This window comes from Chionomys nivalis, chromosome X (assembly GCF_950005125.1).
Source record: "Chionomys nivalis chromosome X, mChiNiv1.1, whole genome shotgun sequence".
NCBI classification, from domain to species: Eukaryota; Metazoa; Chordata; class Mammalia; order Rodentia; family Cricetidae; genus Chionomys; species Chionomys nivalis.
This window is the reverse complement of record NC_080112.1, coordinates 125050558-125067829: the sequence shown is the minus strand read 5'-3', so window position 1 is coordinate 125067829 and position 17272 is coordinate 125050558. Positions and strand designations below refer to the sequence as shown.

Genomic DNA, 17272 nt, shown 5'->3' with positions numbered 1-17272 from the left:
AACCTTCCATAGCTAAAAGGTGCAGATAATATTCAGGTGGGAATGATAAAATTGTTCTACAATTGGTCATGATGATAATTGCAAACTCTATAAATACACTAAAAACCACTTAATTGTACACTTTAAATGGGTTAATCATGCAATATGTGTAGTATAATTCAGTAAATCTGTTACACAGAGAGAGACAGAGAGAGAAAGAGAGAAACTAAAACTGGTGAGAGAGAGGCTCAATGAGAGAAAGATGTGATTTTTTTAGAGAAATGATCAGAGAAAATTTCAAGTGGAAAGTGACATGTGAGCAAGATCTGATGATCACCCCCCAAATCCATCATTTTTCAACCGTTCACAGTCACATTATTCTTCATCCAATCTCCTTTGCTGATGCAAGTTGTTTTGTGAACCATCTCTGCTTTGGTCTGTGGTGCAACAGTGCCGCCTTATGGTAAATTCTGGTAAATTAGTTCTGCAGAGGATAAGTGTGATCCTCTGCGAGGGGATCCCAAATAAAACCAAGGGAACATCCATCCAGGCAGTTGGACACCCGAGTCCTCCCCACCATTAGAGCCAAGGGAAAACGGTGCTACTTTCTAGATCTTGTTCCAATATGCATCCAAATCCAAAGAACACTGGATCTTTAAAACCCCTTCATTCTGTACCTTCCTTCACTTTTTACTGTGGTCGTAGAACTAGCTTTCTAAGTGTTTGCTGCCTCCAGTTACACATTAGAATCATAAAGGGAAAAGAGGTCTTTAGACCATTATAGTGTTTTCTCCAGAAATGCTGTTTAATACCAATCCTCATAGTCTTCTAAAAAAAGAAGCTAACTTCAGCAAACGACTACCACAAAGAGCCAAATATCTACTATCCACAAAATGGCACTGAGATTATGACAGCGGAAGATGAGGAGTCTCTACGGGTTGGAACAGTGTATAGTCTAGATGCAACTGTCCTCGATTCACCTTGGATCCTGTGGGTGGTTAATATTATTTTGAATGCCATAGCATGCTCAATCATGCATTTCAGGGCTTTCAAGTAGTAGGAAAAGCCCACCACATGTGACGCTTGATGCTTCAAAATTATAATGCTTCCATATTTTGTAACCCCATACATAGCTAGGTATAACAGAATATAAAATGTGTGCTTTCGGTAAAATCCCAGGGTAGTCATAAATCTATGCAGTGTGTGTACAAGGCCAAATAGCGCTGTTATTTGCAACTTTTCAGAAGTTCACACTTGCTTTGTGAGCTATCTCTGTTTTGGTCTGTGATGCCACAGTTAGGGTCAGGCTCCCGCCTTAGTCTTGGTAGATTCTAGAAAAAAAATAGTCATTCAGGTATTTTCAATCAGTAAATCTCTTACATTGAGATAGAAGATGAATATTACATAGCTTCAGTGTCTCCTAAACATCTGGAGTGTGGGGGTACTAGAAGTACAGCACACATACATATCTTGCACATACCTGCCAGTAGCCCGATGAGTAGCATCACCACCCATCCTGACCACGCATCCAACAGGCTCTTGATGAACTCCCAGATTGACTCCTTACTTTTGTTGGTTATCTAAAAATAAAATACACAAAGCAGTTGATCAGAACACAAGTCCATTTCCTGGGCTGGAGAGATGGCTCAGAGGTTAAGAGCATTGCCTGCTCTTCCAAAGGTTCTGAGTTCAATTCCCAGCAACCACATGGTGGCTCACAACCATCTGTAATGGGGTCTGGTGCCCTCTTCTGGCCTGCAGGCATACACACAGACAGAATATTGTATACATAATAAATAAATAAATGTATTTAAAAAAAAAACAAGTCCATTTCCTGCTTCTTTCTCTGAAGTAGATTCCTCAGGAAACAACGTGACTGAGGAGATGAATATAATTAAGCCATCAAATTCCCGGTCACACTGTTCTTGCAGCAATGCAAGACTGATTCAATGGGCTTCCTAGTTCACAAGGCTATATGGAAGCAGCGCAGAATCAGTGTCTCCTTTCAAAATGGATTTTAGATAATCAGATTCAATATGGATTTTTAATTAAGTACTCTTTTAGGGATACTCTAACTCCTCATAGACCATTATGGCATTTTTATAGCATACCTCTTTCCCGTCCCATTCTGGGGGAGCCCTACACTCCTCTAACATCATCATCCCCCCACCTATTCTTGGTTTCCTATTTCATTCCTGTCTGCTTCTTCCAAGTCTTTGGCTCTGATTCCAACCTGCCTTCCTCTGTATGCAAAATGTGTACCCTAACTTTTCCAGGGTCCAGTTTCCACCACCACATCTCTCTTTAAGTCCCCAAGCCATGCCGGGCAGTGGTGGCGCACGCCTTTAATCCCAGCACTTGGGAGGCAGAGACAGGCGGATCTTTGTGAGTTCGAGGCCAGCCTGTTCAACAAGAGCTAGTTCCAGGACAGGCTCTGTAGCTACAGAGAAACCCTGTCTCAAAAAACAAACAAACAAACAAACAAAAAGTCCCCAAGCCACCTTGGCCATGTCTCAAGCTTCAGCAACCATCTGCAGGCTAGGGCTCTTGCACCCTCCAAGGTGAGCCCTAACCTCACACTGAGCTGCACAGCATGCTATTTCCAAGCCCCTGCTGCTCCCCATCCTCCACTCATTAGCAAAAGCCCCACCTTGTCTGTCAAGAACCTATGGTTCTATGACTCCATTTCACTCTACTCCCTTCTCTAAAGCCCTACACAGCTTGAGGCTTGATCATGATCGCACAGGCATCTTTTTTTTCAGCCTCCATTAAGAACTCCTCCTTCCTTGTGACCACACTCCTCCGCTTCCTGTTTGTCTCTCTGCAGTACCTCTCTACTGTCCTCTTCAGCCTTCAGCAATTCCTCCCCATGGGTTATTTAATCATTCCTAACACAGCTCCGCAGCATACTCTTCTAGGCTCATCTCTATTCATCTCCTTCTGGGAATCCTCCAACAAACCCAGGACTCCCTGGAATGATCTGAAGGTGTCACATTCTTTCATGTGTCCGTGACTTAAAAAAAAAAAAAAGAACACTCCCTATATTTAAGATCTTTTCCCTCTCTCTGACTACCAAATTCTTGGTCACATTGAGAGAACAAATTAAAATCTTACCTCTCTGAAAAAAAAAAAAACTCTCTAGTCATCCCTCATAAATGAGTCCATAGCATTTGCCATATTCTAGTACACACTAGATATCTGGTAGCATAATAACACACACACACAGACACACATACAGTCTCATCCGATCTTCAATGTCATCACTTTTTTCTCAAGGATTAATGAGTAAATGAGGCCCAGAAATGACAGCCTCAAACTCAACCACCATGAAGGTGTCAAGGGCAAGAGGTGGTTCAAATGTGTCTGACTTCAGGGTCCCTTTGTTGTTTACACTGGTCATATTTCTACCCAAAGTACCTGATATTGTAACTCTCAGTCTTTGTATCTGCTTCCTCTACTAGATCTTTCCTGCTGTGGAACCAACACATGATGCACAGCCTCAGGCTCAGATTATAACCTGCAGATGGAAGCATTGTGGAACTATCAGTAAAGACTCTTTAGCATAGTACCACCTACCTTTCTGTGTCTGTCAGTGTCCCGGGACTTTTCCCTCAGCCAGTCTATGGTGTGAAAGTCCTCATAGGTCCCCACATCAGGGAAAGGCTCATCAAGGAAGTCCATTAGGTTCCCAGAGGCACTCATGGCTCCTGAGCTGACCATGCTAGTTACTCCTGGAAGAGAAGTCCACCTGTTAAAATGCAAACAGGGCTCGTGTGTAGCTCAGGACAAGAATATCTGCATAGTATGCATGAGAGCTTGGGTTTGATCCCCAGCTCCACAAAGAAACAAAGTAAGCATGACCACAACATGAATATAGCACCATAATCCAAGAACAATCTACTTTTCTTTTTCTCTGGTTATATGTGTATGTTGTGTGTTGGTGTGTATTTCTGTGTGTGGTAGGGTGTGTGCTATGTGTGTGTGTTTATGTGGGGGGTACGTGTGGTGCTGTGTGCTGGATAGGCCTTTCACATGTTAGGCAAGTACATTTGGTTGTGGGACAAATGTCTATATTGTCAATTATATTTTAACAAAACACTGATTGGTCAGTAGCCAGGCAGAAAGTATAGGTGGGACAACCAGACAGGAAGTATAGGTAGGTCAATGATAACAGGAAAATTCTGGGAAGGAGGAAGCCCATTCCTCAGCAGTCCTGACCCAACCAGAGAAGCAGCAAGATGTGACTGCCCTGCTGAATAAGGTACTGAACCACGTGGCTAACACAGACAAGAATAACGGGCTAACATCAGTTGTAAGAGTTAATAAGAAGCCTGAGATAATGGGCCAATCAGTTTATAGTTAATGTAGACCTCTGTGTGATTTCTTTGGGACTTAATGATTGTGGGAACTGTGCAGGACAGAAAACTCAGTCAACATACATTACCACTAATTGTTTTTCTAACTGTTTCTAGAAAGGGTCTCATGTAGCCCAGACTGACCTTGTTACAGAGAATGTCCTGGAACTCTTGATCCTCTTACTTTTGCTTATTGGGTACTAGGATTACAAACATGTGCTACTATTTCCTGCTTTCATTTTTATATAACATAAAAATTATTTCCATATCAGTATCTCTGCTGTAATGCAATATGTACACAGTTCATCCTTAGTATTCACCAGTTATCTTCTACAAAGTGATATTGAACACTGAATTAAGAAATACCAAACAATGCCCCCAAATGAATCCTGCAAGCCTCTGCTCACAAATTTTTTCAACCTATCAATAAATAATCTTTTTGTTTGTGTTTCTATTTAAAGACATCTTATTTGATAGACACTCCTCACTCAGTATCCTTGAACTCAACCAACTGCACCACTACTGAGGCCTGATCAAAGTTTCTCTATCAGATATATTTTCTCCAAAAAGCACATCACAAACAATGCTCTAGGACATAGGAACAAGGACACTTTAAACAGCAAAATTACCAACAAAAGGAAAACAGGTTTGGGGGTTTGTTTTTAGTGAGGAACTAAATAAAACAGGAAAAGGTCACTAGTTCACAGTATGACCATAGAAACGCAAAGGTTATGTTCTCTGACCACAGCTGCCAGATGTGTTCCTGATGACTTGAACTTTTCACCATTCTGCACAATTTCCAAGTCAATGACTAACCTTTAAAGTGCCACTACTGACTTGGTACTACTATATATAGTTAGGTTCTTGAAAGTCCCCTAAAAATCTGAGTATTACATATTTTATCCTCAAGGTGGCGCTATCAAAAAGAAGTGAAACCTTGAGCTGGAGCTGAGGGGGAGGGGGTTGGTCCTTAGATGATAAACTGTGTGTGCCCCAAGGGGGAGTACTGGGCCCCAGCTCCTTCCCCTCACTCCCCTCTCATGTCCTGGCCATGAAGTAAGTGTCTGTTCCACCACAAAATCGTACCACAATGTACACTGTCACCACAATCCCAAAGCAAGGTGGCTAACTGATCACAGATTGAATTCTCAAAAACCATGAACCCAATAAACCCTTCTTCTTTTCAGGTTGACTAGATAAGCTATTTTGTTACAGGGATGCTATGCTGAAGAACACAGAAAATGGCAAATTTTAGTGAACAGGCAAATTTGTAAATACGGTTCACAACTAAGTATGAGCTTCTTTCTGTGTTTTATAAAAGGAAACAGATCGTCAAATAATAATAATAACCAAAATCATTGGTCCTCCTGAGAGACAGAATAGACAAAAGAAGTAAACAGCCTCTGTGGTTGTCATCATCCAGATGTGCAACAGTAGCTGCAGAGTAACTTTTATTCACAAGTGGCAATCAAAGCAATCTGTAGGTGGCAGCAGCTCTCTGAGAGACGAGGGCCATGGATACCAACAAAAGCAGTAGGACAGACTACTGATAGCCAAGAGGCATACAAAGCTGGCAGCACAGTGTCCTGGGCAAGGAGCACTGGGAACAAACACTCACTTAAGTTTTTCTTAAAACACAGTCAAAATGGATCTTGCTGCCAGGACAGTAAAAGACTTGAATGTCTTAGATAACAATTCCATTCCAACTGTTCAGACTCCCCTGGCCTGGAAACCCATCGAACATAAACCTCCCATATTCTGCCACCCTCAGAGTCTCATTCCCAAATCACATAGGAGTACATTTGAGGCACAGAAAAAAAATCTGCAGCAGGATCAATGTTCACTCAGGTTAACAAAAAAAATAATAATAATAAATGACTTCTACAAAGACACGAGCCTAGAAAATGCACCAAATAAAAATTACTTTGGCAAAAAGCGTGGAAATTTGAATTATAGTATGAAGGCCACAAAAGGCTAGGAATCAATGGTTAAAACATCGAAGGTGGTTATAAAAATATTTCTGAGCCGGGCGGTGGTGGCGCACGCCTTTAATCCCAGCACTCGGGAGGCAAAGGCAGGCGGATCTCTGTGAGTTCGAGACCAGCCTGGTCTACAAGAGCTAGTTCCAGGACAGGCTCCAAAACCACAGAGAAACTCTGTCTCGAAAAACCAAAAAAAAAAAAATATATTTCTGTTCAGACCTCTCTCATTGCTTTATATATTTACGTATCTAGAAGACTCAACCATGTCCTGATGAAACTTCACTTTAATCAACTAGAAAAGTCACTATGAACAAAATATGGTAATCACCTTACAAGCAATAAAATGGCCACAATGATTGATTTATTGACCATCTGTGCAACTCAGCTGTTTTAAGTTTCAAAGTTTGAGGTCTGAGCTGTGCCAAGTTGAAAACTACACCTACTGATGAGTATCCAGGGAAGAAACACATTGCATAAGTCGGTAGCAACCAATACCATAACCAAAAATATAAGGGAAGGAATAAAATTAGAAAGCTGGTAGCATTCTCATTTTCACAAAACAATATGGTCACAACCTCTTATGATAAGGAAACTCTCTGATGAGGAAAGATGACAGGTTGTAGCCACACAATGCAGAGGTCTTGTCAAAAAAGAAAAAAACCACCTCAGTTAATGGAAGAATAGCAGAGATTTGGTTCTGCTACTAAAGGAAAATTGGTGCTGGACAGAATGGTTCATGCATATAATCCCAGTACTTGTTAAATGTGGCAGAAAGACTGCCATGAATTCAAGATGGGGCTACAAACTGAGACTTATCTCAAAAAGTGGGGAGGGGACTACCTGAAATCTAAGCAAGTCTCTACTGCAGCGCCTACTCCAGGCTATAGTGCTGCAATGAAAAAGTCAATCCAGAGAATAAACCCATCAGCAAGCTTTTCATTTAGGGGAGAGGTGAAGGTGTGTGTGTGTACAGACAAGTGCCAGGGGGCAAGCCTAGGTGCTGCACTTTGCCCCCTACCTTCTTTGAGACAAGATCTATTATTCATCACTGTGTACACCAGGCTACCTGGCTCCCCAGCTTCCTGGGCTTCCCCTGTCTCATTTTCATCTCATCATAGGAGCTCTGGAATTATACGTAAATATGTTACCACAACCAGTTTTACAGGGTCATGGGGATCTGAATTCAAGTCCCATGATTGCAGGACAAGAGCTTTTCCCACTGAGCCTTCCCCACAGTGCATTCATCTGTAGACACTGATGGAGAATGTCAGGTATGACCAGTAGACCCAGAATTAGTAGGGAAAAATAAACATGATATAATCAATTGAGTTTTGATTGCCTCCCAGGGACCCCCAAAGGAGTCGCTGATGTCTCTCCTGGGACAAAGAGAAAGGACCAAGGGATGTCTGCAAAGGGTACAAACAGAGACAACATGGGCAAGGAAATCCCCTTCACCTCTGTGAAGTCTGTAGTGTGTATAGGTCACCTGATTAATGATCAACTCTATCAGCTCAGTATGGTGTAGGAACCCTACATCATCATTTGCACCACTTATTTTTAGTCCTTCCCAACAGGTACATTTTGCTTGGCAGATGATAGCTCTGCTTATGACCTTGAGGCCATTGTATCAAAGAAAGACAGCATCCTCCAGTCTGAATCTGAGATCCCTTGTTGACCTGAATCACCTACATCAAGTATCTGCAAATGCACCATACAGGAAAAGTCTGACCATCTAATTTTGTAAACCAAGTTTTATCAGCATACAGTCATGCCCACTTTGGCTCTGGAAAATGAAGTCTAGTGAAGTCCACTCTGCAGAAAGGAAAAACAACTCCAGTGGTGAAGGGGATTGAAGCAGCAATGGATGACAATGCCCAGAAGAGATAAGAAGGAACAGAATTTTCCCTAGCTCATGCTGGTGATACTCTGCCTGAGAAAATAGACTCTCTCCTATACAACCATTATTTACCTACAAAGGGACTTTGGAAAACATTCAGGACACCTAGGACTTTTATCTAATCCCTTAAGGCAAAAAGTATCTGTAAGGCTTAGTCTCAGCACGAAGCCTCCAAGAGACTGGGATCAAAGTCTTCAACAGCAGATGAAAACAGACTCTATCCCGTAAACTCAATTTACCAGAGCCCAACAAAGACACGCATGTGTTAGCAGTGATAGCATCAATGATGCCATTTAGGACTTTGATGTTAAAAGCTACTCTGAATGGGTCGGCTCACCCTCAGAATAGGAATTTGTATTATTTAAAGGAAACCTAGCCTGTATATAGTTGGGTGCTGGTAAAGATGTAATGGATTCTAGAGATGAAAGAAGGCAGGAAATCACTTGGATAAAGATCAACAAGAATAATCAAGCCCCCCCTCCGCCCCACACACACTAAGTATAAAAGAACATGCCATCCTGAACTAAATGGCAACTTTCAGCATATCTGCCCCCAATGCCATCCCTTTGAATGTGCTGCTGCTCTCCTTTGATCCTTTGAAAGGCTTCTTGGTCTCTGCCTGGAAAGTTCTGATTTACTCTGCAGAGCGCTTTGCTGCACCTCCTCACCTATAGAGACTGAATTAGTTTCCCCAGAGAGAGAGCTGCTGCATCCTACTTAGGCATTTCAAAGCCTCCCTTATCAGAACTGCTATGTACATCACACCATTCCTCCTTTACTGTGATCTTCTGCTGTATGAAAAACTTAAGTCATTTTTGCCTCTCTGTGTTTGGGCCTGAAATGCAGCTGGTGTTCAATAACCTTCACTGAATTAATTCAATGTATGCATTATTTCTGGACCACGGGGGCAGCAAAGCCCATTGGAACTTCTTGCAACCACCTAAAATAGCAAAGACATTTTAATGCCATCATAAATGAGAAAGAGAGAAGGGAGAGGAGAAAAAAGAACTGTGAGTAGAAGATACATGAACAAAAAAAATGCAAAAGCAAATAAGTGAATTTGTCAGTAGTTACTGTTTGGTTCAGGGTAGTTTAGACCAACAGCCTTGGGGACATGATCAGTATGATTTTGAGGGTATAAGTCTTTCAGAACAAAATGTCAGAAGCCACCAGGATCACGCTGCAGAAGCCCTTGATTTTGCCCATTGCCAAAAGAAGACCCAGCCATACAAAGCTGACCCCCCCCCCAAAAAATCTCTAGTCGATTCTTTATTTCATTTAATGCATCAGCATCTGGGTTACAACAAAGTTCCTTGGCAATTTTCAGTTGACCAATTCCCTTCTGGCTGATTGGTGCCACATCCCTGAAAAAAAAACTAAATTAGGAACCTGGGAAAAATGAAGTTTGATCCCCAACATGTGTTCTCCCAAGAGGTTCTGCCTAGGCGTTCAGTTCTGTTCCAGTTCCCTCACATCCCTGAGGTATAGAAGCAAGACTTCCCCTTAGGTACTTGTAAGAATAAGGCAAGACAACATTATTGATAAAGCACTAACAAATAGTTCTATGGGACTACATTGTTTTTACTCTAAAATTCTGGTTTCGCTCTGAAGGGTACTACTGTTTAGAATGACCCAAACAATGTATCAAATCTTCAAGTCCCTGAAAAATTTTGTCTCCACCCTGCGGAGCTGTGGGATGATGAGAAAAGGCCTCCTGACTTCTATGGGCTTTAATCTTCTCATTCATAAAATATGTGTTGTGAGCATACTTTCAGATTTGGAATTCAATGACTTGGTGGGGTGTTTTTTGCTTGTTTGTTTTTAAAGATTTATTTATTATGCATACAGCATTCTGCCTGCATTTATGCCTTACTCCAGAAGAGGGCACAAGATCTCATTCTAGGTGGTTATGAACCATCACGTGTTTAGTGTGAATTGAACTCAGGACTTTTGGAAGAGCAACCAGTGCTCTTAATCTCTGAGTCATCTCTCCAGCCCTTGACTCTGTGGTTCCAAAACTGAGCTCAGTGGTATGAACTCATGCTGTTGGTCAGAAGAGGTTTAAAAGTTATTTTTTTCTCTGAGTACTGAGTCAGTCTTCAGGACACTCTAGTCTATATTCATCTTTCCAGGTCAAAGCAGAATCTTTCTGGACTTAAGGGTTCAGAATTTTCAGGTTCACCTCTGGAAGCATCACGCAAGCTCAAACTCAAGAAAGTAGTGATATTAGAAGTGGTATTAGTGCACAGCAGGTAAACAGTTCCAGGTGCTTTTCACAGTGCTTTTGGACACTTTCATTTCCAGATACGAGGCAGTGAAGATTGGACAAGGACTCAATAAATGGGTAAGGCCAGTACTCATGGGCAATCTCTAAAGTTTCTGGGTCTGTCCTTGATCTTGAGGATCTAAGGCCAACAGAAGACCACTGCGAGCAAGAAAACATGTCATTGACATGCTTAGAGAAAGCAAGAAACTAGGACTGGTATCTTGAAGTGCTGCTATGCTCTACCATGACTGGCAGGAAAGTGTGTATGGGGAGAGGGGAGCTGAGCTCTACTGCAAATGGACTGGGTGAAGGAGGTAAAAGGAATTATTGACCTCTGACTAGGAGCCCAAGAAAGTAGCTCAAGAAGCATAGCTTTGCATTGGGCAGACCTTTTTCTTTAGCCACAGACAGCAATATTTAATATAATACCTCTGTCCTTTCGCCTTATGATAGTACTATAAGGGACTAGATTTTCTCAAGAAAGTGCTTGCCACACAAACATGAGGACCTGAGTTAGATCCACAGAATCCATGAAAAAAGCAGGATGAGTAACACAAACTTGTGATCCCAGTGCTAGAAAGGCAGAAACTAGTTGTATCACTTTTATTATAACCATAAAAAGTAACATGAGATATATAGGTCATTTATAGTTGATCTCAAAACATGATGGCTTACATAGGAACAAGTGCCTCATTTTTGTCATTAATAGCACTGGGATTTGACCAGAAACAAAAAAGACAGTTCTCACTAGAGATTGCTCAGAAGACTACAGTCAGCAGGGCCTGAAATCATTTGAAAGCTTGCTCACTATCAGCTGTGCCCAGCTTGGGAGAATCAACAAATGAGGACTGCCATGGTACTGCCATGTGGCCTCTCCAATATGATTGCCTTGGGTGGTAGGCCTTCTTACTTGGAGGCCCTAGATTCCAAGGTGACTGTGTCCTGACAGACACCAAAAAGAATCTGGGTCATTTTACCTCACTTAGCCTCAGAAGTCAGGCAGGCTGCTGCAAAAGCACACTCAAGGTCAAGTGGGTGGAAAATAGATCATAATCCTGATGGGGGAGTGCTGAGTCTCTAGAAAACACCCGGAATCCAGTAACAGTGTTGTGACCATTTTTGAAAAATAGAATTGACTATTCACCTCACAAAATAGTTTTTACAAATGCAGAAAGTATCTAGAAGAAAATATTGATTATTTCTGACCGTCTTAGGTTGTAAGTCACTATAACATGTTGTCATAGTTTTTCATAGGTATACTTTAAAATAGATGGCTGGTTGGCACTGTAGTTCAGTGGTAAAGGACTTACTAACACGCTAGTTTCAAATATCAAGTACTACTTTGTTTTTGAGACATGGTTCAAGCCAACCTTCAACTTGCTATATAGCTGAAGATGTCCTTGAACATTTTTGGGGGGTTGGGGGATGGGTTTAAGACAGTGTTTCACAGTGTAGCCTGACTGTCCTGGAACTTGCTCTGTAGACCAGGCTGGCCTCGAACTCACAAATATCTGCCTCAAGAGTGCTGGGAATAAAGACATGAACTTTGATCCCCTGCTTCCACCTTCCCAGTGCTGTGGATGGCAGGTGTACGTGATCACTCCCAGTTTATGTGCTGCTAGGGATGGAACCCAGGGTTAATTGCTTGCTAAACAAGCATTCTACCAAATGAGTTCCGTCCCTAGCCCAAGTTAATTCTTTAATACATGTTTCCCGCTGTACTTTGAGTGTTCGTCCTGAAAGGTAGCACTATTAAGACCTTGGGGGCAATACTGTATGAGTTCCTACTCAGTTAAGACACTCCACAGTGGTATGATTGTAGGCCAGTTGCTGAGCCTTACCTGGTCTCAGTTTTCCCGGCTACGAAACAGAGATTGTAGCAGCACTTGCCACAGGGTACTGTTATGACAACTATGTGGAGTCTCTGGCTGACAAGCAGCAGCACCCAATCCCAGGTTCCATTTCAGCCTGAGGAGGCTACGGTTTCAATGGTGTTTGATTTCAATAGACTCAGCTGTCCTGGAACTTACTTTGTAGACTAGACTGGCCTCAAATTCACAGAGATCCAGCTGCCTGCCTCTGCCTCCTCCCCGCCCACCCCCTCCAGTGCTGGAATTAAAGGTTGAGTTTAAAGGCATGCATCACCATGCCCAGTTCCAGCGGTGCTTTCTCAGGGGCCTCCTATGGTTGCTTTTATCAAAGAACAGTGAAGTAGGTCACTAAAATAGGAATCTATGCCAGAAATTTTAAATCTTTTTTCCCTAAAATATCATTAAAATATTTGCATTTATTAGAGACTAATTTCTTCAAATAAGAATTTTCCCTATTCAAAGTGGACAAACTACTGAGATATTTGCACGAATCCTCAGTCTGGCTATGTGACCTCCATTGACCTGCCAAGCCACGTGACACAGTGACTGAAAGTTAATGACTAGTCCTTCTACTCTCTCAGGGACAAACATTTATTAACTAATCAAAATGATTTGTCTGTGCCACAGCTAATTTTTAGGCCCTTGCTGTGTTCCAGAATTTTCAGAGCTACCTTCACTGACACTTTTATTTAACTAGTGAGTAGTACAGAGAGGAAAAACTGAAAATATGTATTCTTTAGTACTGGCAAAATTCAAATAGAGATAACCAGGCCGATTGCCTCAAACTCTCAAAAGTAACCATTATTGTTCTTACCATCTAGAAGTGAGGAACAAGCAGTATGATAACTGTCTATAAACAGATACCTACAACTGGGTGTAACAGCATATACCTGTAATCTTAGTACTGAGAGACTAAGCGAGGAGGGCTGCTGCAAATTCAAGGCCATTCTGGTCTATATAGTAAGTTCCAGGAAAAGCAGAGCTATAGCATAGTTTATACATAATTATACATAATTAATTCATCTACTATAAAATTCCAATTTATACTTGGGTACATTTCCAGACTTGTGCAATCACCAACACTATCCAATCTCCCCTAAATGTAACTTCATAACCACCAGCAATCATTTCCTCTTCAGTCCTCCAGAAACCGCTGATATATTTTCTGTCTTTGAATTTGCCTATTTTATAATATTTCACCTAAATGGAAACATCTGATGTGGCCTTTTGTGGCTAGCTCCTTTCACTTAGCACAATATCTTCAAGATCCATCTTACAGAAGATCATGTATTAGCACATCATTCCTTTGTATTGCTGAATGATATTCCATAGTGGCACAGTATCACACTTGGTTTCTCTATAATCTCCTAACTAAATATTTGGGTCATCTCTACTTTGGGGCTGTTATAAACATGGTATAGGGTCTTTGTATTCATGTTTTCATGTCTCTTGCATATATGCGTAAGAGTGAAGTTAGCTAGGCAGTGGTGGTGCACGCTTTAATCCCAGCACTCAGGAGGCAGAGGCAAGCGGATCTCCGTGAGTTTAAAGCAAGCCTGGTCTACAAGAGCTAGTTAGAGGACATCCAGAGCTGTTGCACAGAAAAACTGTGTCTTGAAAAACTAAGAAAAAAAATTGAAGTTGCTAGGATAAAAGGGAACTCTGTATTTAAACTTCTGAGGAGTTGCCAGATTGAAGTCTCTCCATTCCCTCCCCCTTTGTTTTTTTTCTCTTTCCAGTTCTTGTAGATGGATCTGGGGTTTCGTGCACACTGAGCATGTGTTCTACCACTCACCTACACCCCAAGTTGAAATCTCTTCCTTCTGAAGTAAACAACTAGCCACAAAAATACAAAAAAAAAATTCAGAGCTGTGAAGACAAGTTAGTCAGTAAAGTGCTTGCTATGCACCTGTGAGAACCTGAATTCCACCCCCATCTGCTGGGAGCAAAGATCTGTATTTGGTTATAGCCATGGTAGTCATTAAGTAAGATATTCACCTCTGTCACCTCTGTAGAGCAAGTTCTGGGCCTAGGATATAATCCTTATCTCCCTGTGAGTTAAGAATGCCTACAGGATTGCAGACCTGTGGGCTCCAGAAGTGATTAACACTTCCCTTGAAAACATTTACAGACCCTCAGCATTTCCTTATCTCCTCCTATCAGCTAGGGAGTCTCCAGACCTGACATTCCAGCATCCTAACCTCCCCACTGCCTTTTTGCTACATAATGCTCCTGAGAAAAAATAATGTTGGCAGCTTGATCAGAACACAGACTTGCTGTCCGTTTCTTGTATCTCTTGCCCCTTTCATTCCTCTTCCTTCAAGGTTCGTGCTGTGGTCCCTTTCGTGGCCCACTGGTCAGGACACTCATAACCCATGTTAAGAAAGGAATGCAGCAATATACTTGTAAGCCCAGCACAGGGGAGGCAGACACAGGAGGATCCCTAAGATTCACTGTCCAGCCAGTCTAGTTGAATTTGTGAGCTCAAGGTTCAGTGGGAGAGTCTATCTCAAAAACTAATTGGGATGTACCTAGGTCCTAGAAGCCTATCATTGCACCCATAGTTCTTAACCACTTTTATGATAAGCCTATACCATATGCTGCCACTACTTATCTTCAAACTTTTTATCAATTAAGTCTTTTGTTTCCAGTGTCTTGTATTCTAAATTATACTATAAGGTCCATCTACATTGCTGAACATAATTACTGTGTTCTACCTCTCTGCCTTAAAATTGCGAGGGTGGGGGGCAATGTTTCCTTTCTAGGGTCAGAGTGCAAATATTTAAAACTTTGTGAGCCATGTGGTCAATGTTAGGTTTATATGCCTCTATGTTGTCATTCAAAAGCACCGAAAGACCAGACATACAGTCAATATGTGGCTCTGGTTCAATAAAATTGTTTGTGAACACTGAAATTCAAATTTTGCATAATCTTCATGTGTTACAAAATACTTTGGGGGCATCAACAATATTAAAATGTAACAACCATTTAGCTTCAATAATATAAAAATAAGAATCATTCTTAGCCCAGAAGTCACACAAAAGCAGGTAGCAAGCTGGGTTTGGCCCATGAGAAAATATGCTTCGCCAGTTCCTACTCTATTATCTGACTGCAGAACTAAGTTCCAATGTATTGCTCCATTCCTCTATGGACAGGTATTTGTTGTGATCCACTGGGACTATTTCAAAGTTAAGCAGTCACAGTCATGTCTCACAGATCATTTAGGGGACAGAATGAAGTCCTAGAAATATCAATAAAAAACATTACTAACATTTCAACCTTGACACTTTGAGATGATAAAAGGCAGTTCCTAATACACACACTCACACACACACACACACACACACACACACACACACCCTACCCATACACACTCTAAGGTGTCTATAAGATCATCCAACCAGAAGGATTTCCCCTAACTAATAAATTCCCTCAAGTTTCCTGTTGCCTTGGTTCATGAATAAAATGTAATGGCTGCATTTCTCTAATAAAGTATTCAAGGACAGTATTAGAGGTCACCTCTAGTGAACAGTATAGGACTCAATAGGAATTCTAGAAGTGCACAGTTACAGGTGAGGACCTGAGAAGATCATGCTCAGAGACAGGCCTAGGTCAGGTGGCATCTAAAAATAAGCCTCCGTCCCCCCAGGAAAAGAAGCGTTAATTTCTTAACAATTTCCTAAACAATTCCAATGACTAATCCACAAGTAGCCTTTTTTTAAATTTATTTATTTATTTATTAAAGATTTCTGCCTCCTCCCCGCCACCGCCTCCCATCTCCCTCCCCCTCCCCCTCCCCCAATCAAGTCCCCCTCCCTCGTCAGCCCAAAGAGCAATCAGGGTTCCCTGCCCTGTGGGAAGTTCAAGGACCCCCCACCTCCATCCAGGTCTAGGAAGGTGAACATCCAAACTGCCTAGGCTCCCACAAAGCCAGTACGTGCAGTAGGATCAAAAACCCATTGCCATTGTTCTTGAGTTCTCAGTAGTCCTCATTGTCCGCTATGTTCAGCGAGTCCGGGTTAAAGGTCTTTTTCTTGTAATCTACAGGGTAGTCTCTGGGCTCACACATAGTGTCATCACATATGGCCACCAGAGGGAGCCTCTCAGACTCTCCCACTTGACCAATTGCTTCAGAAACCAATGCCCCTAGGAAAAGGAGTCTGCCTTTCCCTATCTTCTTTAATTTATAACGTAGCCTCGCTGGAGCTTCTCTTCTGGGCCTGTAGGTTGCCAGAAGTTCAAAACTGAAGAGCCCATAATATCAACTGAGCACTAAGGAACAGGCACTGGTGTAATTGTCCCTAAAAGTCACTGCAGCTTCTCTGTTCCCTTCAGTTTCTTCTCTTTTAATCTATCCCGACTGAAGCACATCCTTAAACATGCTTACGATTTATAACTTTTAAGCACAGAATGGTGAACCAAACAATCCAGATGCATCAGAATACACATGTGATTATATTTATGGACTATTCAGAAACAGACTAAAGTAAGTTATGATTTACGAGAGCGAACAATTCAGTGGTAATTCTACAGAGAAAAGCAAAGACACAAGCAATAAAAGTCACAAGACTGGTTTAGAAGGTGATGGATGGAAGCAATATGATATGTCCTGACAAAGGTGGCTGGGGTTTCAGGGAACTGCTCTTAGACCCAGCAGTCAGATCAGCCCCCTGGGCTTTGGATAACCAGGCTACTTTCTCGTTCTTCACTTTGTTCTCTGGTGAGAACTGAATAATGATGCCCCAGGTTGCCTTTCCTCAAAGTCTGAGTCTCTGCACTCAACATAACAAAATGTTTAAACACTGCCATCCAATGCAAAGGTATCTCTAGTTTCACACTGCCCAACATAAAAACATGCACCTTTTTTTGTTTACTTTGTTTTCTGTTATTCCATACCTCCAACTGCCAAAAAGTCACAGCAA

The 17272-nt window shown here is 41.8% G+C and overlaps 1 protein-coding gene across 2 annotated transcripts in view; it reads right to left on the bottom strand.

The window, feature by feature from the left end:
• Positions 1-17272, bottom strand: part of Clcn4 (chloride voltage-gated channel 4) — a 70846-nt gene that overhangs the window by 39942 nt on the left and 13632 nt on the right. The window contains exons 3-4 of one of the 2 annotated variants that reach the window (XM_057759121.1): positions 3556-3727; positions 1460-1559 (exon numbers count right to left, since the gene is read on the bottom strand). In XM_057759121.1, the coding sequence (XP_057615104.1) occupies positions 1460-1559; positions 3556-3727 (272 nt within the window). The remainder of the gene's footprint in view (positions 1-1459; positions 1560-3555; positions 3728-17272) is intronic. The other variant, XM_057759122.1, reaches the window with a different exon arrangement.